The 26,822-nt window shown below is 39.8% G+C and overlaps 3 protein-coding genes across 4 annotated transcripts in view; 1 reads left to right on the forward strand and 2 right to left on the reverse strand.

The window, feature by feature from the left end:
* Positions 1–26,822, reverse strand: part of LOC145447973 (uncharacterized) — a 389,824-nt gene that overhangs the window by 342,835 nt on the left and 20,167 nt on the right. The gene's annotated exons all lie outside the window — the stretch shown is intronic.
* On the forward strand, positions 5,329–8,274 carry LOC145449163 (uncharacterized). Its single transcript, XM_080327634.1, has 4 exons — positions 5,329–5,579; positions 5,994–6,033; positions 6,403–6,557; positions 7,159–8,274. The coding sequence occupies exons 1-4, from the start codon at positions 5,525–5,527 to the stop codon at positions 7,362–7,364; spliced, it is 456 nt and encodes a 151-aa protein (XP_080183760.1). The 5' UTR covers positions 5,329–5,524; the 3' UTR covers positions 7,365–8,274.
* LOC145447964 (protein phosphatase 1 regulatory subunit 42-like) lies at positions 19,012–26,424 on the reverse strand. Its single transcript, XM_080326262.1, has 7 exons — positions 26,164–26,424; positions 25,932–26,098; positions 25,720–25,858; positions 24,618–24,852; positions 23,760–23,867; positions 22,659–22,914; positions 19,012–20,731 (listed from the first exon to the last, which is right to left on the reverse strand). The coding sequence occupies exons 1-7, from the start codon at positions 26,293–26,295 to the stop codon at positions 20,224–20,226; spliced, it is 1,545 nt and encodes a 514-aa protein (XP_080182388.1). The 5' UTR covers positions 26,296–26,424; the 3' UTR covers positions 19,012–20,223.

Genomic DNA, 26,822 nt, shown 5'->3' on the forward strand with positions numbered 1-26,822 from the left:
CTTGTAGAATCTTCAATAGAAGCACGCCTAAATATATACTATCAAAAGGCAGCGTTAAATGACGTTTCAAATCTATTAAATTTGAACTGCATACACTTATCATAATTAGATTTCTTTCAAGTTTCCCCGGTACGCTTGGTCAAGGTGGGCAACCACTGTTCTAGTAAGTAGTTTAACAGAGTAGATTTGATCTCGGACTCGCATCCTTTCAGTAGTTAATCGGAAATGACTACTATAGTTATTGCACGATGTGTTTTCGCGACTAACGCAAGGTGACAAATGCCACTACAATAATAGGCCTACGTACGGATTTTCCTCGACATGTCCGGAATTTCACTGTTAAAATTACGTCTTGGAGAAATTCTAAAATATACCTAAATGTTCGGAATTTTGAATGCTTGAAGTAGGCTCAAATTTTATTCGTGAATAAACATAAACAATATTATTTTGCAATCAAAAATAAATAAAAATGACCATCGTTTACTGAAATAAGTCTAATTGTCATCGCAATTATAAGATCATGGTATATTGCCAGATATGTTTAAGGCCATTTGGAAGCTTTATTCAAATACAGTGAATCTAAACCTGGTGGTCGTTTGCCTTTATTCTGGGGACCGCGAAGATGTTGAAAGTATTCAGCTTTTTAAATTATCAGGTTATCAATTTTTGAGCTGGGTCACGAAACATTATCAAATTGGAAATGAGGGTACGAGCTCAAGACCATAAAAGGTTAGAAACCCCCGGATGTGAAACCTGCTGCTGCATAAGAGTAATACATGGAAGAGCCAATAATATTGATTGAGCGCACAGACAAAATTTAACAACCAGATGCATATAGTAAGCCCCCAAGAAGTTTCATTGATTACCCTATGGTGGACCCAAGATCAGTGTTTTTTGGGGTGGAAGGGGGCTGAAAAAAATGTTGTTTCGGACCTACTGGTTACAACACACAGCCAGAAAACTGAACCGACCTAACAGTATTTCAGGGCTGTCAAATACACGAATGACCGGCGGGCAGGATGCAGCCCACCAGACGATTTCATCCGGCCCGCAAAGAAATCGGTTGCAAACCATAGCAATCATCAAAGATTACATTAGAGATTGCCCGATTCAAAACCCATGTTCCACTCCACTACCGTATACAGTCGATAGGCAAAACTTTGCTTGTGTGACGTCATATTGAAAGACAATGTGATCAGACCTCGTTCTTAATCCCGCTAGTAGGCGTTAAAGATTGTCCTGAATTTGAGCTACAAAATATGGTAATCCTGACTACAAATATAGCTGTAATCTTTGAGAATTAATTGTGTATATAATGATACAGGGGATTTCAGCCGGTTCATACGACAGTTCCACTCACAAAATTGAAGAAGCAAACCTACCCCAAACTACTTCTACTTTCCAGAGTCCAAATTGTAAAAAGTAAGTACTCAAATTTACCTGCTAGGAGATTTCAACATAGACCTTCTTAAAACATCAAATAAATACTCTAGGGAATTAGCTGATCTTATAACTAACTATTCTTGTCAATCACTGATAAATGATCCTACTAGAATAACTCAAAAGACTCAGTCGCTGATTGATCATATCTTTACGAACAGCTACTCTCAGCACGACTCTGGTATATTGATCAGTGACATATCTGATCACCTGCCAATATTCTGTAAGATTGCTAATACCTCTCCAGGAGTTAAACCAAAAATATCTTTTATTCGCGACTATAGAAGACTCTCACTTGATTTGTTTTCATCCGAACTTACTGAAGCATTAACTGACCTACAACCCGTCTGCAGTTCCGAACCCAATAACATTAACCAATGCTTTACCTCATTCATTAGTTGTATTAATTCACTTTTGGACAAATACGCACCTCTTCGCAAACTAACGCGCAAAGAACGCCGGTTCTCGACCAAACCTTGGTTCACTCATGCAATCCGTAAATCTATAGCAACTCGACGTAAACTATATAAAAGTCACTTTTTATCAGGCAATGCTGATAAAATAATTTTATACAAAAAGTACACTAATATTCTTACAAAATTGAAGAAAAAATCTAAAAGCAATTATTACCGGGACCAATTCCAGAAGATTCAAGGGAATCAACAAGAAACCTGGAATCTCTGTAATCGATTATTCAAAACCTCCAAACCAAAAAAATTTCCATCGAAAATCAGTAATGAAAATGTCATTATTACTGCTGAGAAAGACGTATGCAATGAGTTTAATCAATACTTTGCGAACATTGGAAAAAATCTTGCAGATAAACATGTGTTATCTAGAACCTACAAGAACTGCCTAGGTAGGCCCCAACCTAACTCAATTTTTATTGAACCAACAACAGAGAATGAGATCATCACAATTGTGCACAATCTAAAAAAAAACTCGGCAACAGGGCCTGATGGTGTTCCTGTTAATATTTTGAAGGAAACCATATCCATAACAGCGCCAACCCTCACTGTATTGATTAACAAATGTTTCGAACTTGGGATCTTTCCTGATTGTCTCAAAGTAGCACGAGTGACTCCAGTTTTCAAAAAAGGAGATACACTCAAGTTATCCAACTATAGACCAATATCAATATTACCTGTTTTTTCTAAAATTTTAGAAAAATTAATGCTAATTAGATTAACCAACTTCACAGATGAATTTAATATATTATCTAAAAAACAGTTTGGGTTTAGAGAAAACCACTCAACCTTGCATGCAGTAATTGACAGTGTTGATAACATCTATCAGAGCTTGTTTAAGAATCTATCAACCATTTGTGTTTATCTAGATCTGCAAAAGGCATTTGACACTGTCGATAGAACTATACTACTAGGCAAATTACATCAATATGGATTTAGAGGAGTGATGTATAAACTATTGGAGTCTTACTTGAGCACTAGAAGTCAATTTGTCAAAAGTAACGAATTTTCATCTGATAAATCAATAGTTGAAATGGGTGTACCACAAGGATCCGTTTTAGGTCCCTTCTTGTTTTTGATCTATATAAATGACTTAAATAATGCCTCTGACTTTACTATCCAGTTATTTGCAGATGACACATCTCTGATGCTGTCGTCAAACAATATAACTGATTTGGAGTCCTCTTGCAACTCAAACCTGCAAAAAATATTGGATTGGATGAATAATAATAGATTAACCATAAATACCTCAAAAACTCACTGTATGCTCTTTGGAAGGAATTCGAATAGTAAGATTGATATAAGGCTGAATAGGGAAAGCCTGATTCTACAGAAAAGCATACATTATTTAGGTATAGTTATTGATAACAATCTGACATGGGGTGAACATATAACCTCTATTTGCATCAAGCTATCTAGAACCATAGGTATCATTCGAAAGTCACGTTTTATTTTACCTCAGTCCACACGGACAATGATTTATGATACTCTATTTCACTCTCATCTAACTTATGGTATCATTCTCTGGGGATCCATATGGGAGAAACATTTGAATCGAGTTAGGAGCCTGCAAAATAAAGCCATCAAGCTAATATGCCTTGCCAACCGTAGAGATCGCGTTAACCCTTTATATTATAATTTAAAAATTTTGAAAATCGATGATATTTATAGATTTGAAGTCGGCATTTTGATGCATAAGTTCTACAATAACACCCTACCTGACATTTTCTCTGACTATTTTACACCTATCAGTGAACATCATTCCCATTTCACAAGAGGTTCTGTTATGAATCTGTATTTACCTAAGGCTCATCACAAAACCATTGCCTATCAAGGTCCTCTAATATGGAACTCCATTCCTTCGCATATTAGGAGCAATACTTTATATGTATTTAAAACCATGTATCGTGCCTTCCTTATTGAATCATACAAAAGCTAAAATGTATTTTTAGTGCGAATTAGTACCGGTCAACATATCTTGTTTGTTTCAGACCAGTACAATTTCTGTTCTTTTCCTCCATTTATCCTAACATGTGCTCTTACATTTACCCTGTCAGTCTTATAATTCACCGTTGCAGTACGATGTATGCAATTTATAGCCAATCTACTTCAATCAGCTGCAGTAGACTCGATGATCAACAGATCACTTCGCTGCAGCTTCATCTTGCAATCGTAAAACATATTGGCCAATTCAATGAACTGTATATCATATTCGTACACATCTTATTTTCTTTGAAATTGACACTGTCACCATTTTTTTTGTATGTGTCCGTGATTCTGAAGTTTATGCTATTTTTTACTGTTTTGTTATTTTGCAATGATGACTAAAAAATTCTCTCTCTCTCTCTTTCTCTCTCAAAACATGTTTTTATTGTTTTATTTTTTTAAGCCGTGACGTCACGAATGTTCAATTGTGACGTCTTAGTGGATTGACATTAACAATTGAAAGTACAGGGTAAATATAGCTCCTCTGAAGAAATAGGCTTCCAACCCCTGACCAAAAGTGTCTTCAACCAGGAGTAAATAGTCATGCAGCATTGTTACGGTCAGCGGTCATCATCATCATAACATTTATTTCGTACCAACGATCTATATCTACACGTACTATAGCTGTTGAACCGACTATTTCGCGGGCTCCAACCATCCCATATCGTATAGCCTACGTCGGCATTATCGGGTGGGATGGAAACCGTCCTTACGCTCAAGCAACAGGTTTTTTGGAAAGTATTTACACAATTATGGCAATATTATACAACTTGAAAAAATACCTTTGTTTAAAACACTGTGTTTTAAACAACCATTTGTTTTAAATGCAATCCTACGTATACCACCAATTTGTTTTTCACTACGTGGCGTTCCACCTGAATTATTATGTTACTTGAAAATATCGGTGGTTATTGGTTAGTCCTGCGTGTGCTACACCGCAACACCAATGGATAGCAAGAGACGCCATTTAATGAGATATTTTCTACTGTTTCTTATGCAGAAGCGTGTCGATTTGAAGTATGACATTATACTCACAGCACTCTTCGCGTACCACCTAAAAAGTCCGGTAATGACTGGTTGACTTCGAAGCTGACCCAAACGACCGTACGACCGTACCAAAGGTAGCTGGGCTTAATGACACCACAAATATGCGCAACCCTCCAAAATATCTTCCGCTACCTTGATACAGGGGGTCTTTGACCATGTTGTGACAATCTATGATTCGTAAAAGTGATGCGAGCATACACCAAAACTACTTTGTATTTCAGAAAATCCTAAGGGTATTCGGTACATTTTATGATATATAAAAGCAATATCACGACTATCATCAGTAATCAGTAATCAGTAATAGCAAAAGTGAATATTGCACAGAGGTCATTAATCAGCACCAATTACTATACGCCCGCGCTTAGACTTATACAAGTAGCAATCTGTTGCGACTTTCACTCGTGTGCTGCGTATCTAATAAGCCTTTGTCTTGCTAATGCATATACGAGAGACACAGAAATCAAGCAGCGTCATAAGCGGAATGACACAGCGTGAGTCATCATTGTATTGCAATATTTAAACAAACTCCGCTCAGCTTCTTCAATATACCGTGCTATATACGCCAACGAAGTATCTACAGGATCATGATGTTGATAACAGCAACTTTAATTTTTCTTTACGGTCCATCCATGGGGCGAGGTAAGTTACGACGGTGAACCTACACGAACCGGTTGTAATGTAATCGAATATTTCTGATGAATTAGGCGAAATGACATCGGAAATGATATGATTTGGATTTTAGATCAGGTTATTACTATACTGCGGTTGCCTGTATGGCGTCCTGTCGTTATAACGTTCGGTTTTTCTCACTTCGTCCCATTTGGATAGTAAAAATAATTAATTACTATAGAACATTACGCTTAAAATGAATAAGGTGTGTACGCATAAGTATTAGAAACCGTTATAACTCAAACCTTCAAAAAAAACGCGATCGCTATTGTAGTAAACCTATATGCATATCGACGCTACACATTTGGCAAGATTCCGCAGTATATCACCATTTGACTATCGACTGCACAAAGAACAAATAATAAATATTCTTTAATTTTTCAGGTCAGGTCATTGAAGATGAAGAGATTCTTGAAGATCGCAGGTACGTGGAAAGTTGACATCTAGGCCTACCTCGAATGTTTGATTGTTGTATGCAATCTTGTATCTGAAACAGTTAGTTTGGTGATATAAACTGCTGAATAACTGGATGATATAGCCAAAAATACGTTCCATCTAACCACACGATGAAGTGACCACAGAGATAAGTCTCGCTGTTTACAAATATCCGCTTTAACATGACTCGTATATTCTGATGTAATTTCATCGTAACTCCAATACTGCAAATAGTAAACACGAAAACTCACGATCTATAGATCAATAGGCTATGCCTTCAACAGTATTACAGTATTCCTAAGAGCAGGGCATGCATGGTGTGGCAAAACAGGTAATTCATTTTCTATTTGTTCTACAGCGCGGGAATGCTGATGTTGAAGATTTTATTTACATCGCTGGTGATATTGACAGTTATTGTCATCGTCTGGTGTTGTTGTACAGCGAGGGGCTCTTCTTCAGATGATGATCTTGAGAACGGAATCGATCGGTGCCAGGACAATCCCCCTACATACGGTAAGACAGACGCGCGCCCCTGTTTATGGCTTCGATGCTTCGGAAGCGAGTTGTCAACTAATATGGGCAAATATTTAGTTCCGAAGATAAATGTGTAACAATATTGCCGGGTTGTTAGTTTCCCACTTTCATGTATTAAGGATGTCCAAGATTTCCGTTAATTTCATTAAATCTAGTATTTAAACTCTTTATGACTCGTAGGGTTAGAAAAAATGAACCATCGATATAATTGTATGATTTTCACTGATCTAGGACTTGATACCACAGGATAAGAAACTATTCACAGCAGACGATACGTCATATAGTTAACTTATCCATTATGGGCCAGGTCACTCAGTTGAGTAGGGGAACGTCGAGGCTATGAGTAATATGTCATAATAGTTATCATATCCTCATCAAATGAACGGAAATTCGCTATGACTACGTGTCAGAATGATAATGGTCCGTTTTCAATGCATTGTTGAAAATTATATATAAATATAGCGATTACTCATACTAAGATTCCACTAGGAGTTGGGACATTCATAAAAAATGATATCGCAAAAAGTCCCGAATGGATATAGATAATAATTAATGTCTGTATAACATTTTGAACCGGCAGATGACGTTGTGCGAATATGTCCTCCCGAGCATCTTAAAAAAGGAAAGGCGGATTTCAATTTGGTGACAACTGGAACACAAAAGGAAGAGCGGATATTTGTCATAGAGCTCGAATCCCCACCAATCTATCCCGAGGCAAAATTTTGCTTTTCCTTGCCACCATACTATTCCGATGTCATGCAACAAAGGGAAATGGATCATAGCTAGCGAATCGTTACAAAACGAAGAATAGTTGACATTCGGTGACACCAGCTGTGAGCAACTATACAACCTCGTGTCTCGGTGTCATATTGAATCGCTGTCAAGATGATGCGTTGGGTGGCCTGTGTATGTTCCACTGTTCCAGCCAAGTGATGCTGCAAGCACGAGCCAAAACCTAGCCACCGATCATAAATCCGACTAACCACCGTTTGTTAAAGACATGTAAGGACTGTGAAACGGGCATCCAGAACTCGACTGTTTCACTTTCAGCAGCATTCAGCATAGAGGAGATAGCTGAACCTTTTGCATGAACTATTCGATGCGGTGAAAGTCGAGAGATCCTGGATTTCGGCCAAAATTTTCTTTATACTTCAGCAATCAATTTTTATATAAAGATATTAAAAGTTACCTTTGTGAAAAGGAGAATTGCCGAGATCTCCTAGTGTATTGTTCATGTGCATGTGCATGTTTTGTGTATTGTGCATTCAAATGCGTTGACGTCATTGATATTTGGCTGAACTCATTCATGCACGATTCGCTTTGTTGCGTCATCAATAGGATTTCTAGCTGTGTCGTCTGATGAGAAGTTGAACGAAACCAGAAGTCGTGCGCGGCGTTGCTTGGTTTTCGGAAATAAACTATAGAGAGTCGGTAACGTCAACAGAAACCCAGAAATTCACAATGGTGCCTATCTCCCGCACATCGTCATGGTTACTTGTTTCGCTTACAAATTACGACTAACGACATGACTCTCTACCATCGGTCATTCTATCACTGTGGTTATTACCCTTTACTAAGCTGTGGAACACTTACGCTAGTCTGCAAGCCTTCGCGTAACCCCAAATTTTCGATGAGTCGTGCAACAAAAATACATCACAACTTGCATCCAGCTACACACCTAAAAATTAACCGTGAATCGGCTCGAGTCATTGCGCATGAATCGAACCAAGTCAAGTCATATGGCCCGATACTAGGACGGCCAAGACCGGCATTTTTCATTGTAAAATCGAAGAATAGTATAGTATCCACACTATTGGAATTTCGTCTATTGGTACTGGTACTTGAAAATGCGACAAAAACTGATAAAAGTGAGCAAACTCAGTATATTATAAATCCGAACCATTCGATATCACCAAACAGAGTTATAAAATGTGGGTTTAACAAGACTTTTTACCTGGAAACTTAGCAGTCAACACAATGAATCGGACGCGAGTCATAATACCATGACTCAGACTTGGCCCTCTGCTCCCGGACTTGGACTAGTACTTGACTCCAGGGTTGGAATGACTGGCGTCGCGATCTTTTGGTGACTCGACTTGACTCGAGTCACTTTCATAAAAATGAAAAATGACTCGACTCGACTCGAGTCAATTTGTGGATTGGCTCGAATTGTGCAATTGCCGAATTGCCGCAATTCCAAGTAGCATACGCATTCCCCAAGCTAAGATATTGTTTATTTTGATTTACGAGCCTTCAAAATTGCGGACATGTAGGCATTCCCTGCATCTGGTTTCTATGTGTATATGGTTGCTAAATTTTGTGAATGAATTCGGTCAATAAAGTTGGTTCTTCCATGTATAGGCTATCACTAAAAATAATCATCCTCTCTCAACCCACGTGATCAAAGTTAGCGGTAGAGCCGGTGGAGTTGATGACTTTGAAAATGCAGGGAACGTAATTGTACATCGTTCAGTCGTGTTCATATCACATGGATAAGACTATTTATGGGCCGAAATGCCGATCCGCACGAGCAGGTTGCACATCCGGTGGTTTCCGAATTTTCATGGTCGCGACTCCATTTCCAACTTGAAAATGTTCCGTGGCCCACCTCATAATTTAGGTAGCTGATTACTTAAAAATTGGCCAGCACCTTTGCCCAGACTTACTCATGGTCTATACGTTAGACGCTTATTAAGTTCAACATCTTCGCGATCCAAGCTTGAGAACCATTCACTATCTCTTACGGCTCTGTTAAAATTGCAATTACAATTAGTCTTATTACTGCAAATGATGGTTATTCTAATTAATTTTTATTTTAGCTTTTGTGAGGACGTATGGGTATCCTACGCAGTCCAAAATTTACATATGCGACACTACATCGCGCAGCAAAATAAGATATTGTTTATTTTGATTTACGAGGATTCAAAAGCCTTCAAAATTGCGTACATTTAGGTATATTTCAGTATTTCCTCCAGGACGCAGTTTAAACAGTGAAATTCCATATATGTCCGGGAAATTCCGGACGTATGACAACCGTACCTGTCAAAGCTATATAGGAGGACGAATTCTCAAAATGGAGGACAAATTATCCAAAAGGAGGACATATGGTAACCTTACAATTTGAAGACTGACCGGGCCTAATTACCTGGCACCAATAATGACCAAGACGGGCGTATCATCACAGAGAATATGTATCATGTATGGACCGGGTGTGTGTATTTGACGTCCATGGAACCTGACCAAGACGGGCGTGTTATCCAGACATGGGGTAATCGCGATTAGTAATCGTAATCGATTACGACGATTACAGCATTTTCAAATAATCGTAATCGCAATCGATTACATTCGAAAAAATTCCGAAGTAATCGTAATCGTAATCGACTACTTCCCATATCTAATCGATTTCTCTGTGAAAGAACGATTACTTTTTCTTTGTACAAGGACTATGACATAAACTGAACATTCGTGAACAAGGGAGAGATATACCAGGTTAATGATAGCACCAACATCTGATTTCCAAACGCCACTGCTAATTATTACGTCATTGCGTAAGAAGTATCCTTACATAGTGAATAGCCGTGCAGTAGGCTATATCAAGTTATCGATACACTCCAGACGCCTTTACCTCGCAGCAGGATAATAATCACCACTATGCCTAGTTTCAAACAGCAACGTATGTATTGATGTTTGGTTATGCCCAGGTACACGCAGTTCGACCGTTGCTGCTTGGCGAGCAGAAGGCTAATGTAGGCCTAATACGTACTACGTACACCAGAGTTGAAATTTCGTAGTCGTCAAACAAAACATTACGGTTTCTAAATACCTTCTTGGAGGTACAGAACTCCAATTTACAATTTAATAGTATATTCATATTGAAAATGAACCCGAATATTTTCGGCTGACACTCGTCAAGAGTGATCGTCAACAGCTAGTAGCGAGTGGAAAAGAACATCGTATATCAACAATCGTATTACGGTTTCTACAACGAAACATTAAAAATCAACAGCCGCTGGTATATATCATAACCGAGCGGTTCTTTGCCGTTTCTCGTACCGGCACCTTACAACATCTGTATTAAGTTGAAGCCAGAATTTTATGATATATTTATCTGCTCTGTACTTGAAACAGGCGCCGATCTTTATTCACAATTCTTTACCCAACATAGCCATCCTCTTATATACTATGGCGAAAAGCACCACTCATATTTGTAATAATAATAAGAAGAAGAATATACTATGCTAGCGAGGGTTGTAGCTATAGAATCAGGACCGAAACAGCAATTCGTCCCCCACTCTAAATGCTTGTCTTGGGCCCATAGGGTAGTCAATTTTCAAGTTGAAGAGTGAATTTCGTCAATATTATTGGTATTTTCATTATATTACTATTCCATCTGTAATCCTCTCTCAGCCCCCGATGGTCAGATTTACCTGTATGCTGGGGACACAGAATTCATGATGTTGTAGTCGCTCAAATGTAGCAGACTAAAAACAACTTTCGTGGGTAACACACACACAAATTGTCATGCCTCATGTTTTCGGTGGGTGCCCTGGGTGGTATTTGCATTGTGGGCTCAAATTGGAAGGACATGATTATTATTCAAGCCCACCCAGCGCGGCTATTGACAGTGGACACACATGTCCCAAGTTTCGCCAAAGGTCTACCTTCAGTAGCACACTCCGTGGAGTCGCATGTTGGCCGACACTGGAAAAGTCATTTTGGTGTGTAGTGGCGCGGTAATGACCGCCACCGAACTGCATATTCCTATAAATTTTCCATACTTTTTTTGAGAGGCAGAGGTATGCATTTCAAAATCACGCTATCTTCGAGACATTTAAATCGCGAAGCTCGAAGAAAACTTTTAAGCTAGTTGAATCTCTCTGAAATTCATAGTGGTTTTCGAAATACTTTTGAGACCCCTTCGAGCTCGCTCGCCACTCTATCGTTTTGGGGTGCGGCAGTTACGGACCTGGCAAGAATGCAAATCGTTGGTTGCATTAAATCGTCCCCTATAAAGTTGGGAAATGTGTACATTATGACGTAACAAGCAAACGACGCATCATTTATAAAGAAAGTTGTTATCACATTACGCCAAGCATCACAATCCTTATATTGGCGTCCAATGTATCATTTAAGATTATTTCTGAGAAGCAAAACAAATGTAATCGTGAGTAATCGTGATAACTTTTCCAATGTAATCGTAATCGTAATCGACTACTTCCTGATTTTGCTGTAATCGTAATCGTAATCGTAATCGCGGGATTCAGAAGTAATCGTAATCGCAATCGATTACATTCATTAACTAATCACCCCATGTCTGGTATTATCACAGCCCATATGAATCATGTGTGGACTGGGTGTGTGTATTTGACGTCCATGGAACCCTTGGGACAGGCTCATGGAAAACCGGTAACGAACCATTGGCTTATCGGTGTCTTATAAAAGCTTAGAAGTGGGCCGTGCTACAAGTCGGCAGCGACGGAATAAAATGATTAAAGTTGACCTGTTGTCGCCAAACACCATGAATACCACACACAACACCACAACAACCATTGGCCTAGGTAATTGTGAAGTTCTTGATACAAACCTCGTATGTGCAGGGGCCCATCCTTGCACTTCGTCAGCTATCAGGAGCGTAACTGCCGCACCCCAAACCTCTGAAGGGGCCCAAAATTATTTCGTGAATTTAAGTAAATTATATAGTCTTTTTGGGAAATTTGATGCAACTTCTTCAAAATTTGTTCGCGCGCTGCGCGATTTTGTGTTGCCAAATACCTTGATTATTGGGTACCCTTTCCCAAAAAAAACACACGCGTGATTTATTGAAGTGGGCATTTCGGCGTCGGCCATTACCGCGCCGCGACGCACAAAGACATATGTAACGAAGTCATTATACCAACGGGCCAGCCCGAATATGTTTAATATTATCTACGGATCCTTCATTTTCCAAGACACCTCACTCAGCTCTACAGGTAAATCTGATTACGTGAGCAGAGAGCGGTTAAAAATTTATAGCAATATATATGCAATTCCCGATCATTTTCGATTCAACCATGAGTTATAGAAAGTTTTCGCGCTCTGCGCGGTTATGTGTTAAAAGCAGACTCACTGATGAAGACAACGTATCTTGGTGATCAGTAGCGGCAAAAACGTATAGCCTGATGGGGGTTTGGTCTATCACCCTATGGTGGGACCAAGACCAACGTTTTTCGGGGGGCTGACGAACAGAGGGGGTTAGTAACGAAGTACTACTTTTTGAAGAACTTGAAGTCGATTGTGCCTACTCACACTACTTTTTAAGTAGTTGTGATTTTAGACCACTTCTACTTCTACTTGACAGTTTTCAGTTTTGTAGGCAAAAATAAGCGTAGAATACTTACTACTTACTTGTGAACCACCACTCCTACTTCTACTCGAGTAGAAATTCCGGCGCTACTTCTACTTCTACTTGAGTAGCGACGGTTACTCTGACTACTTTGACCACCTCTTCTGACGAAATGATTTTTCGGTCCTATCGGCAATATTGCACAACCTCGAATAACCTAATACAGTTCTTTGCCAGTGACCAGTGGTTCTCAACCTTTTTCACCTCGCGGACCGGTAAAATTTCAAAAAATATTTCGCAGACCGGTTGACTTTCAGAAATTGAAATCAACCCAAAATGTTGAGTATGAAGCCGTTTTTTGCAAGTATATGGTGCTAGATAGTGACATTTTGGGGACAAATTGTGAAATTTTGTTTTTAAAAGTTGGATGCAGTTTCAACTAAAATAATCTTCAGTTTATGTTCATTCACAATAACTTTTGGCTCCTTCAAGCTCGGCCGCTATCAATTGGAGGTTGTAGTGTGGCAGTTACTATAGTTACTATACTGCACAAAATGAATGAATGGAAAACGAATCATCGTGCAAACTGCGCATTTTAGCAAATCAGCTTGTACTATGGTCGCTCACATGTTGTCAAATGACACGGCTTGAACTTCAAGTCCAATGTTTCCAGACCTAATGCTACCTCACGAAGTTCTCAATCAGTTGAAATTTTGATGCTTTATTGATTTTATCAATGTACAAGCCTTCAATATATTGCACCTTGAAATTAACGTATAAAATTGTAAAATGCCTGGCGGACCGGCAGGAAAGTTGTCGCGGACCGGCGGTTGAGAACCACTGATGTCGACGACATTCACCAAGCATACGCAGACGCGAAGTTAGATCAATTTCATAATATATTAATCACAACCCAATTCGTTTCCACGAGACCGCATGAGATTGCGCGACGCGCATTTTCAGCGTTCCCGTCGGTTTCGCTGGGATACCGCAATCACGTTATAGCAGTTGTTTAATCGAATTACAATTTGTTGTAGTGTCATCCTCGTCACGGTATCTTAGCACAATAAAATCTCCCGGAGAGTTACCATAGTTTGTATCCGAGAAATGTACAGAATTCTAAACTGTTGGAGATCTGAACGGAGGAAGTAATAATTGTGTTTGGTATATATGCCAAACACTGGCTTCAACTTAGGTCTCAAAGCTCACTGTATTTTACCGCTCATGCGTGAACCAATCACTTGAACCGAACTACAGAGTACCGTCCGTACTGCCGTCGCGTTTTAAGCTACATATTCTCAGGCATCAAAATATATCCATGCAGTAAATATATATATAGGCCATGATCACATTTCGGATAAGATAGACCTACACGGAAACAACGTATCTCGTACAACGAAAAAAACAGCAAATAGAATTTTTCGTTGAAGAGACACAGAGAAGGATCGTGAATTTCATGGTTCATAAACTGGTTGTGAGGAGAATGCCAGCATTCAAATTGGGATATGTTCATTATAGTGTTTGGTCTTTCTTATAGCTGAATGTGTTATCAGTGGCACACAATACGAGTTTTAGGCTACATAAGTGAAGTAGAATCACACAATCTAAGATATGCGTCCAGGTCAGATATCGATATCCGATTTAACAATGTCTAAAAACTTACAATGTCCGGAAAATAAATTTGACGAAGTAAATTTGTCCCCGACAAACCACGCTCATTTTTGACATATTAAATATTATTGATCGCCATCAATCGATCGGAACTAATATATACAGTATCTCGATGTTGTGACAAGTGTTGAGGCTTGTTTGTGATTCGCAGGCGTATTCATATTCAAGCGTACAGGGAATAATTTATATATGTGTGTTACTATGTGCTAATTTAGGGCGGAGATAATAAAGTTGGATTAGCAATAAAGTCGATTATCGCGTTCGTCAGGATCTATCAACCCAGGTTTAAGGAAACCCGTTGATCGCATCGCATAAAGTTAGTGTAAATCTCGTGATTTAACAAACCGGAACAAACTATAGATAACTAGTTATATATAAAAACTGATTACAATGCGCAGTGGTGGCTTTTGGGGTGGGCGAGGTGGGCGGTCACCCGGAGCCCTCCCTGGTCGAAGGGGCCCCCCTATTTGGATTTTGCGATTTTTTTCAAGGAGAATGACGAATAAACATGGAAATCCGTGCACCAAGCAAGAACATGATTCCGTACAGATGTGTCAATCATCATCAAATCACTGCATTTGTTAGAAAAGTCCCGTATCCCGATAATCATCACGTCTCTGCATGCGGTAGAATTACTTAGTTTTGATGTAGTCTATCCTTGCACACATGCAAAATAGACATGGCCGAATCCAGCACCTGGGCAAACCTTTGTGGTGGTGAAAGATAGATAATAATAACCGAAGCGAAAGGGGGGTCTGGGGGGCTCCGCCCCCTAGAAGTTACGGATAGATACTGATAGGGGCCCCCCGGTAAGTCTCATTCAGCCCCCCCCCCCCCCCCCCCCGTTCGTAGGGCCACCACTGACAATGCGTATTATTCCTACGCACAAATATTTCCGATAATGACTGTGCCGTTTGTCTCCTAGGTAATGGCTTCACTAAACAATCAACGAATTATGTACCCACCATTGCAGAGCGACATCAACATTCTATAATGCGTTTCTTAGCTGTACAGTACAAATTGGACACGACTTTTATTTTCGTTATCAGCAGGCTGCTGTTTCATTCAACAAATTGACAACTGACAAACAGCCTATAACGCGTTTAGGCATTATGAAGCAACAGATACCGCCGCTTGATTGAAAACTCGTGACACCTGGACTAAACATCGCCGGTCACCTTTTCCAACTTGATAAGTCGCGAATAGCAGTATTTAATCACACGATTAGCATTCTTCCGTATCAGCTAACTTTGTTATATCCGCCCTCAATTTGGATTTTATAATAGTCACTGATCAGGTATAGGTGGATAACCAGATTGGTTTACAATCTTCGTCCATCCATCCTCAAGCGATCAGACTTTTTGATTGGGAAGATCGAACGTAAGCAGTACACTTCTACCACAAATACATGTAGGAGCTACTTTACATGGTATGTATAATAGCCCCGCTACAAGATTCAAACTCCAACGAACGAACAATTTAGCGAGATGCGCACTACTTTTGATCGTTATTAATTTCCTCACAATATCGGAATGTAAATACCAAAATATCTCAGCAACATAAGTAGTATCACTTCAATTTAGATCTAAGAGCCTGAATGAGCTAATGCAAATAAAGAAAAGATTCAACGAGTGATATAAATACAACATACCAGCGACCATGTTCGGACATACTTAGTTCCCAGGATAATCAACTCTTGGTATTAACGCCATCTTTACATAATGGGGCGTGGAAACGATATGAAACCAGTCAATGAGGAGAAATTTCAGTTGATATCCAGTTTGAATTATCCAACGCCTTGGCTAACGTACAGTAAATCAACTTGTGTAAGAGCGACTGAGATGTAGCAAGACGAATTAGAAGAGCGAGGGTATGCGTCGTGCTTTCAAATTTTACATCTTGCCAAAGATCACATCAAGAATTATTACTATTCAGAAGTGGACTTAGGACTTGGCTTATAAAAATGGTGGTTAACGCACTGTTTTCAGATGGCAAGGCAATTGGATTCATTCAACGTCTCAGCAATATACAAGATGTTGATATTGCACAGTCGAAGCTTTTTGATTGACCATCGTCAGAACGAACGTTAATAAATGCGGTCAATTAAACTCGAAATATAGAGATAATTTAATTGTTGTGGCGTAATTCTTTGTATGTTTCGAATTTGGTGGACCGCATTTAGTAACGTTTGCTACTGATGAGATTCAGCCGATATTATATTACTTGTTGCAATATTCAAGTGTTGTGCCTCCAGAAGTATTGGCTATATATGTATGGAATGTTGGCATAATCGGATACGGGGTTGTGTTTAATTCTTCCTGACTCGAAAACGCATCTGAGTTGAGTAGCCTATGTATGTGATAGCACGTAGGACAACACAACATTTATCATCGAATAGAATTTATATAGAATATATGTATTACTGTGATTGTCAGCTGTATGTACAACGAGTCCCAGAAATTTCCCTGTTTAACGTTCAGGGGTTTCTGCTACTTGTTATAGCTACGCTGTACCTGTTTCTTCCATGGGCTTACTTCATCGAGTGTTTCTCAAATTTGAATTGCTTAGCTGAAATCTCCATAATAGCATTTTTCATTCTGGGATTTTATCGGATTTATCGAATGATACCTTTACATACTCGTCAATTTGGCCTTGATTTGACATTTACTTTGAAACATACTGCTGTACCAGTATATATTCTAGATCCCCTTGTTTCCTTTCTACGATATTCCTTACCTCGTCGCCTGTAAGTCAGCAGTACAGTTATGTAGCCTAATATTTCTGCCAGATCAATCATGGCATCGTACTTCGATAGCCAGGCGACCAGCACCAGCGTCTTGTATTTGTGATTTAGGCGAACAACATGCAGTCATGCTGGTAGTCCGTCAACGATACATTTACGTCGCGAATGATATCAATACATAGTCGTCTCCACAACATATTTGATATATGGACAATCTTTTCATTGCACGAAGAGTCAATTTCGCGCTGACGAATCACGATATTTTTCAGGGTTAACACGACGGCGGGTCGCAGCCAATGACTAGAAGGTGGCCGAATTCTTGCACTTCGACACTCCAGGTATTAGTACTAATTCGACCTTATCCTAGGGTTACCATATTTTTCTGACTCAAAGTTAGGACACTCTTTAGCTCCTACTAGCGGGTTTTAAAATGAGGTGAGAACACATAGTCTGTCAATATGACGTCACACCAGCAAAGCGTTGCGTATCGGCTGCATAAAAGAGTGGTGAGGACTGAGCACTGAGCAGTCGTGTGTTTGACAGCCCTGCTATACTGTTAGGTCGGTGCAGTTATGTGTTGTAACCCGGACCGAAACCACATTTTTTCATTACCTCACACCCAAAACACTAATTTTGAGCCGACCATAGGATATGGTAATCGATGTAACTTCGAGGGGACTTACTATATGCAACTAGTTATCAGCTTTTGTGAATAAATTCTGTCAATTATATTGGTTCTTCCACATATTATTTTTATTCTCTCATCGCCCAAGTTTTCAGAATTAGCGGTAGAGTTTGCGGAGGATGGTGACTTGGGAAATGCAGGGAGCGTAATTGTATATCGCTAAGCCATGTTCAATGTTCATGTCACACGGGAAAGGTTATTCATGATCCGCACCAGCAGGTTGTACACTAGGTGGTTTCCAACGGTTTATGGTCGCGACTCAATTCCTAATTTGAAAATGTCCCGTAGGCTCAGCTCAAAATTTGATAAGTTGATTACTAGATAAAGGTCAGCACCTTTGCCCAGATCTACACACGGCCTATTTTGGAAACTAATTACGTTCAACATTTTTGCGATCCTCAGAATAAAGACAAACGACCCCCAGGTTTAGACACACTACACTGTCTTTGACTAACCCATCCAAACTATGCCTTTACCGGCTCTTGAAAAATACCGTTCTCTAATAATTGCGATTCGAATTCGACTTATTTCTGTAATTGATAGCTCTTTTTATTTATTTTTGATTGCAGTTTTTGCGAGGGCGGTGGTCCCCATAAAAGGATCATAGTGTTGAGCCTACTTCAAGCGATGAAAATTCCGGACATTGAAGCATTTTTTAGAATTTCCTCCCGGACGCAGTTTGAACATTGAAATTCCGGACATGTCCGGGTAATTCCGGACGTGCGGCAACCCTACCCTATCCAAGTGTTGGGGGCTTATCTAGGCTGCTCCTCGCCACACGATCCGCGAAAGTGGTGTCTTACAAAACCCGTGATAGGACGAACGTGGGACGTGCTAAAATTCAGCAGCTCAGAAATCATAATGAAGTGCATCCGCCTGGTGTAGCAATTACCAAAGTATAGTCGAAGCACCATTAAAACAACATTACAAATTCAACTTGACGACCCTACACAATTATAATCCGACCCTTCCGTCAAATCTCGGTACCAGCCCCGACAAGGACAAGCAAGACTCTCTGCGAGACTAAATTTGTAATAAGCAGAAATACGAAAATCGCGGCGTCGCAGCAAAAAAAAAGAAGCAAAATTGATATACCTCACACGTTGTCGGCATATTCAATAGCTAACAAGTGTCTCAGCAGCGTTGCAAAAGCCGCGGGAAAAACAACTATGGGCGCGCAACACTCAGGTTCCGCTGCAGTGCTGTATTCAAATATATCGCAGTCTCCAAATTATAGATAACTAAGGTAAACCCTTCATTATCTATACTCGAGACGACACGTGTCGTATAATGACTGTACGTACGGACGCTACGGTACTCGCGTCTTCAGCGAGGCGTACATACATTGTGACGTAAGAATCTTGACATATAAAATGAGACAAACGACTTCCGCAGCTTCGGACACAGCTGTATCGTAGCGTAGCGACTTAGCGGAAGGATCGACATTTCCCGAAGAATTCTGAAACTAAATCCCTTCAATTGGGGCTTGGCCCAATGATTCGGGTAATCGAATCCGAATCGAGTATTAATTGCAACGATTCGAGCCAAGCAGTGAGAGACGTATTTCTGGTAATTGAAAGGATACGCCTGTCTCCACTGCGAGATATTCTATGAACAGGAATGATAGTTTCGATACTTTCTTCTGGCCGTGGAGGCAGTATGACTGGCATTATTTTATTTTTGGTCGCATCAAAGTTACACATTTAAACTTTCCAAGTCATTCATAGTGTTACGAGATCACAATGAGTTGGACTCGAATATCATCTGGAGATGTGGTTGATTCTTTCATTTGCGTGCCCTGGATTCGACTTTATTCTAAACGTACCAAACTAGTTTGTGCCAACAGCAGGAGTTCATGTATAGTCTAAAAATAGTACATTGAGCTTAGGACATCTGTTTGCCTCGACTATTTGATATGTCATGCCGGTCACGTCATATTTAGTAACACGATTGTTGTTATACAATACAATTCCCTGCTAGTCGCTGAAGATTACCTCGACGAGGGTCAGCCGGAAATATTCGGGTTTATTCAATACGAATATACTATTCAATTGTATATTGCAGTTCTTTACCTCCAATATTCGACTCGCCTCGAAGCCCAATACTCGATTCGGATCCGAACCGCTCGGGTACTCGATGTTGCCCAGCCCAGCATACATACAGACAAATAGTGCAAAAGTATAGCGGTAAAAAAGACCAACAAGGCGAAATAACCCGAGATCAATCACGGCGATACCGTTATCGGCCGCGGGCTAACCCCGTTCATTTTAGGCACGACCTCTCCGCCCTCTAATCTTGGCGACGGCATCGGCGCCATCGGCGAGTAATTCGGATGTTCCGCCGACAGTCCGTTGTGCTGTTTCGACATGGCCCGACTCGCCAGCGTAGCCGCACCCTCAGATGGCACCTTGAAGTCATTGTTTAGTGTAAATTCAGGTTTTTTGAACGGAGTAAATCCCTGTGTGCTGATGGGACTTTGTTCTTTCAGGTTCTGTTCACTTTTGACCGGTCTGGACAAGTAGCCATTGAGCACTGACCGGTGGGCCACGCGTCTTTGGTTGGATTGGTTTTGGGCGCTCCATTTGTGTCCCACGGGTGTTTGGTTGGTGGGGTTGGTCCCGTTGTGGGCTTCATGCCCCAGCGCGTCGAAGCTGTCGTTTAGGGCGCCGTTCCCGGGGAAATTTCGGGGTTTTCGGGAGGCGTTGGGGTGAGGCGTCATCTGTCTTTGACTCCTGTGAATCGGAGATGTTAGTCACACGAAATTAACAGCTGTGTTCAGTGGCGAGGTACTTCTACTTGGTTGGAGTGCTCAGGATACCTACATGCACTACTAACTATGGTGGTCATGATTTTCCCCTAATTTTACACTACTTCTACTTGAAATTTTCAGTTTTTCATGGAAAAGTAGAATACTTACTTTTTTACTTATTCTAAACTTCCACTTCTCCTCGACATTTCCAAGTATTCTAGGCAACGCTAGACCCAGAATACTGTACTTAGTTGCAAATCGCTACTTCAAATTTTATTCAAGTATATGGGCTGTTCAAAAATAACTTTTTTTCAACTTTTACTGGCCACTTGATAAAATTTTTAGGTTGCCTAAAAAAATGCTGCACGCCATTTTTAAATAAAAATAAAAATGTTTCAAATTTTACTGGTTACCCCAACAGGTTATTGGATTATCTGGAAAATCGATGCACAACAAATTTGGCTCAATTCCAACCAGCAAAAGTTATTGGAGTACAGTATATTGGATTTCAAAAAATTGTATTCACGGTGGTAAATTCTTTAATTTATTTATTTTAGATCTACCCAAAGTAAATGCTATGATGTGAAATCCCAAATTTTGAGTATCAATAATTTTGCTTCTACGGGTTGGAATTGAGCCAAAATTACTTGGTGTTGCCTAAAAAACTGAAAAAATTTTGAGTAGAAGTAGTCAAAAATCATAACTGATTGAGTTCGTAGCGCTTGCAAGTTTGAAAAACCTATTCGAGAACTCCGAAAAAGTAAAAGCATTTCATTACTCACCACCAGGTCTGTTCAAAAATAACCCTCTTATTCAAATTTTACTGGCTACTTTACAACATTGTTAGCTACACAACACATTTGGGTCAATTCCAATTTTAAACTTTTAAAATTACAAAACAAATACATCTTTTCAAATTTTACCGGCTCCGTGACCCCCTTTGAAAATTTAAAAAACTTAATGCCCTCCCCCCCCCCCCCATATTACTTTCAAACTTTCAAAATATTTAGAAAACTACATTTAATTAGAAATCAGGTGTATAAAATTATAGTGAAGTGGACATAAAGATGATAAATTGAAAAAATTATGTTTTAAAAACATTTTTATAGCCTCTGAAATAGGCTCCCTAGTGGGCACCAGGGTTGTAATGACTCGACTCGAGTCCGACTCGAGTCATGATTTTCTGTTGACTCGACTTGACTCGAGTCATTTTCTCAAAATACGGAAATGACTTGACTCGACTTGAGTCGGTCTGTGTCTTGACTTGAGTCATTGCGTATGACTCGAACCAAGTCATATGACTCGAGACTCAGACGGCCAAGACCGACATTTCATTGTAATTTCGAAGCAGAGTGAATCAGCCACACTATTGGCATTTCGTCTATTGCTACTGGTACTTGAAAATGCGACCAGAAACTACTAAAAGTTAGGAAAATTCGATATCACCAAACAGAGTTATAAAAAGTGGGTTTAACAAACTTTAACTGGTAACGGAGCACCGAGCAGTCAACAAAATGACTTGGACTCAGACTAAAGTCATAATACCATGACTCGGACTCGAGGCTCTGCTCACTGACTTGGACTCGGACTTGACTCGATGGTGAATTGAAAATGACTCGACTTGACTCGATTCAAAACTGTAAAAGTGAGATTGACTTGTGACTGGGAGTATTGTGACTTGGTTACAACCCTGGTGGGAACCCAAGGGGCGATGACCCACAGGTTGGGAACCCCTGGGATAAGCCATGAAATTTTTAAGTTGTCTATGAAAGGACGTATACAAATTTGGCGCAATTCCAACCGGTAGCCTAAGTGAAGTTATTGAAGTAGAAAATTTTGGATTTGAAAAGTAGTATTTAAGTTGGGAAATTCTTTCATTGTTAATTGTTAACTATGTCGACTACGCTTACTTGAGATTCGTCATGTCGCTTGCACTCTTATTGCCGAGGGTCGGCGCAAAACCGTTTTGCATGGCCACTGCTGACGAATACGCCTTGTGGTGCAGCTCCTGGCCCTTCTGTGGCATCGCGGACGCCGGCAAGCTTCTGGATTTTGCCAGTATCGCTTCGAATCGTTTACGAGCGCCGGGCAAGCCGCCTACGGTGTAATGCGGTGGAGGGGCTGGCGGATGCATTTTCCCGTTCAGCGGAGGTAGATTCCTGGCGCCTGTGCGTTGAAATCGCAAGGTTAAACAGCTATAGAGATATAGTTGTGACTAGAGCCCGACCAATATTATAGTTTTGAGCCGACACGATTAGGAACTGTTAGGAATTTGGAGAAGGCAAAAAGCGCACTCAGTTGAAAGTTTTCTGGGAAAACAGAAAAAGAATAGCTATCCGCAGAGGCGAGTCCCTACGATTTGCAATAAGGACTATTATGTATCATGAAGATAAATTAATGATAATGAAGCAGCCCAATGAAAACAAATGTATTTGGAGGTAACAATTTAGAATTATTCGATAGGTCCGGCCCGCGAGCGATCAAATGGTTTGAATCCGGCCCGCGACCCAAGTTGAGTTTGACATCCCTGGTATAGATTGTGTGTGAATGATGTCATAATAATGAAAAAAAATTCTGCAATGGTAGAAACGGCTTGTATGTATTCTGATGACATCCTCACAAGGTGGGCGTTTGATTTCGAAGACTACTCCAAGTCGTTTCGACACCTTCCTATCTTTCAATGTATGGAAATATGTGTATTGAAATGATGTAATTGTTCTCGGTTCGGTTTATTAGCAATTTTTATCAGTTCAATACACCACAAAATAAACTAGTATTGTTAGCAATAGAATATATAGAAATTGATGTTCCAACATCAAAAATTTGGAAGCGGTACCTATGATGATACCTATATACCAATGATACCAATACCTATGAAGGCTTGTGTCAGATTAAAGCGATTACGGAGTAAGTTTTAAATTAATTGTTTTCTTTTGCCACGGTCGGATGACAAATGAAAGGCTGATTGAATTCCGAATATGAGTCACAAAAGAAAATCGGAGATCACTGACCCATCAAGCGGCTCTCAAGTTTCATTCGCCGTCTCGCCTCCTTGGACGCTTTCCAACTCATCAAAAATTTCCTTTCCAAATGGTTGATCTGTTTGCCGTCAAGAAGTTCTGTAAAAACCAGCACATTCAAGTCGCCATGTTGACCAATTACGACCGGGACTGAGTGCAATGATTCGAGTACTGGAAATATAGGTTCCTTGCCATTAAGAGCAAATTTATCAACGAGAATTATAGTTTCGATACTATTTCCCACTGGGTAAGGCTGTGAACCTTGATTGATCCTACCACAGAATACGAAACATCTCTGCGCATGACTCAAACCAAGTCATGACTCGAGACTCAGACGGCAAAGGCCAATATTTCATAGTAATTTCGGAGAATAGTAAAGTAACCACACTATTGGGATTCGTCTATTGGTACCGGTACTTGAAAATGCGACCAGAAACTGCTAAAAGTGAGAAAAATTAGTATATTATATAGGCGAACCACTCGATATCACCAAACTGAGTTATAAAAAGTGGGTTTAACAAGACTTTAACTGGAAACTGAACAGTCAACACAATGACTTGGACTCAGACTCGAGTCATATTACCATGACTCGGACTCGACCCTCTGCCTACTGACTTGACTCGGTGATGAATTGAAAATGACTCGACTTGACTGGAGTCAAAACTATAAAAGTGAGATTGACTTGTGACTCGGAGCCTTTTGACTTGGTTACAACCCTGATAAAAGGTACATATTTGAATTTTCCATATCATTCACACTGTTCTACATGCTACTCGGCTCTAGTTTATTAAGAATCACTCAGGTACGATTTAGCCCAGACCTATCTATGACATGTCAGATGCTCAGTACCTAGCGAATGCGACGCCACAACGACATTATCTCTGTACTTTGACTTGTGACAAATCGGATTTCCAGTCAGTTCCAGTTTCTGAAGCTGTCTCCAAGCAGCTAGTGATTGATTGATGTCGTCAAAATCGTTCAGCAGATTGTCATTTGCGAACAAGCATACGAGTTCGGCGAGAGGCGATAATTCGCAGACGCTGTCCATATGATTCCCGGATACGTTCAGTACAGTGAGACATTTCTGCGGTATAAAAGATTTTTATGATTGGATGAAAAATGGAACCCTCACAGCCACTTTGAATACCAAATGTCACTAAAAGTGCAGCTTTAGTGCAACTAACAACGGCCGCAGCACTGATTGCGTCTCAACTGTGCAACTTTACAGGGCACTACACAAAACACAAACCGACAGCATTCAGTTTGAAACAAATAATATGCAGCACAAACATTGAATGCAATTACTAAAATTATGTCCATAGGTAGATTATAAAATATTGATTCGTTTGTTACCATCATATCGAATCCACGCAAATATATTTACTGGAAAATGAGAATCGACTCAATTCGAAATATATAATATATCACAAGTATGAAAGATAATGAAAATTGTATGTGTGCACTCTGGGCATGTGGTACTTGGATCTTTTCAGCTTCGTCTATTCTATATTACTGTCATGGCCCAAGGTTCATAGGATCAAAGTTCTGAAAAGCATTTGGGAAGCTGATGACTAAAAAAAGTCTTCACCAACAATGAAGATTTTTTCCTAAATCTTGCACCCACGACACGCGAAGTGCTAGAGTATGATGGAAAACTATTATTCCCTTACAGAAGGTAAGATTAAAAAGGTGGAGAACCACTGCCTCAACTTAATGTAACCGGTAACTCTAACCAAATAATTCAAGTACGTTCCATTTGAGTAACAAATAATTGAAGTTCAGGTACTAGATTAATTTCATTTGAATTACGATGACGTACATCTTACGCTATGCGGTAAATCTTGAGTGAAATTGTTATGCTTAAGTTGAGTGCATAGCACAAATATGATGTTGAAAATTACCATCACTAGTGATCCATCACGGTGATGATTTCTACATATATCAAACTCACAGATAATCCCGCCAGGGTCCTCGGTTCAAATAGCAGCTTCTCCCCGACTGGTATTCGCTGATGCTCAATATGGAGTTCACACAGTAGCGATAGATTTTGCAGCCCTTCGACAACTGATATATTATTATATCCGATATACCTAAAATTTAAAATCATGACTGCCACGAAACAAGACTTGAAATTAACGACAACGAAAAATAGTACAAACTTACAATTTGGTCAGTTTAAACAGATGTCCGATTCCTTCTATTTTGGTGATGTTGTTATTTTGAAGATAGAGATGCGTCAAGGTTTGCGCGGTTCCCAGATTGAGCGTGCGATTCAGTTTATTGTCATAAAGATACAGCACCGCAAGGTTGCGACAAGCTGATAAATTGTCCTGAACGATATTATCATCAATATTATATCAATCACCACCAATTAGATTCATTTAAAATAACTCACTATGGCCTCTATGTTCCTTTCCGCCATGTATAAATGGGTCAGTCTCTTCAGATATCTGTTTGTTGGCTCATCTCTTTGACGTTTTGTATGGCCATTGCATTTGACGATGTAATCCGCTGTCAAACGAACCATCGCATGCAGCAGTATATATTTATTGCGGTTGAATTGTTAAAATCGTCGCTTTAACTGAAACTAGTCAAAGTAAATGTAAGGTTACTATGATTTTCTGCACAAGACATCATTTATCAACAAGATGCACTGTTCAAGTCGCTTCCTCCAAGTTTCAGATGCCGGGTAGCCTGGCAACAACAAATCAGTGATGCATGACTCATAAAAGTGGCTCGTGGATGTTCCAGCAGTAAAAAAAAAACTTTGCAAACAAGATTGGTATTATCTTAGATGAATCTAAGATATTGATGAATTGAAATTAATTTCTACTATATAGCAGATATGTATTTATCAGGAGTGAAATTTAAGTGTCGTTTAAAGGTCAACTGCATCTTCATGACAACTTTGCGGAATCATGTTCAGAATTTTTTTTCATAACGAAATTACCGACTTTCCGTGTTTCAACTCGATCGGAAATTGCCGTAATTTTGACTGAAAGTTCCAATATTGGCATGTTTACAGAAAAAGCAGAATGTGCATTGTGACGTCAA

This window comes from Botryllus schlosseri, chromosome 10, assembly GCF_051294905.1.
Source record: "Botryllus schlosseri isolate E-star chromosome 10, Bs_hap1, whole genome shotgun sequence".
Classification (NCBI taxonomy): Eukaryota; Metazoa; Chordata; class Ascidiacea; order Stolidobranchia; family Styelidae; genus Botryllus; species Botryllus schlosseri.

Bases quoted from the DNA above. Each gene is read 5' to 3' on its own strand.
- LOC145447964 (XM_080326262.1), bottom strand. From the start codon at position 26,295: ATGGTTCGTTTGACAGCGGATTACATCGTCAAATGCAATGGCCATACA. The intron at 23,868-24,617 runs GTACTGAGCATC...TGGTTTTTACAG, and splicing joins TGTGGCGTCGCATTCGCTAG to AACTTCTTGACGGCAAACAG. The intron at 20,732-22,658 runs GTAAGCGTAGTC...TCCGATTCACAG, and splicing joins AGCGACATGACGAATCTCAA to GAGTCAAAGACAGATGACGC.
- LOC145449163 (XM_080327634.1), top strand. From the start codon at position 5,525: ATGATGTTGATAACAGCAACTTTAATTTTTCTTTACGGTCCATCCATG. The intron at 5,580-5,993 runs GTAAGTTACGAC...TTAATTTTTCAG, and splicing joins CGGTCCATCCATGGGGCGAG to GTCAGGTCATTGAAGATGAA. The intron at 6,034-6,402 runs GTACGTGGAAAG...TTTGTTCTACAG, and splicing joins GAGATTCTTGAAGATCGCAG to CGCGGGAATGCTGATGTTGA.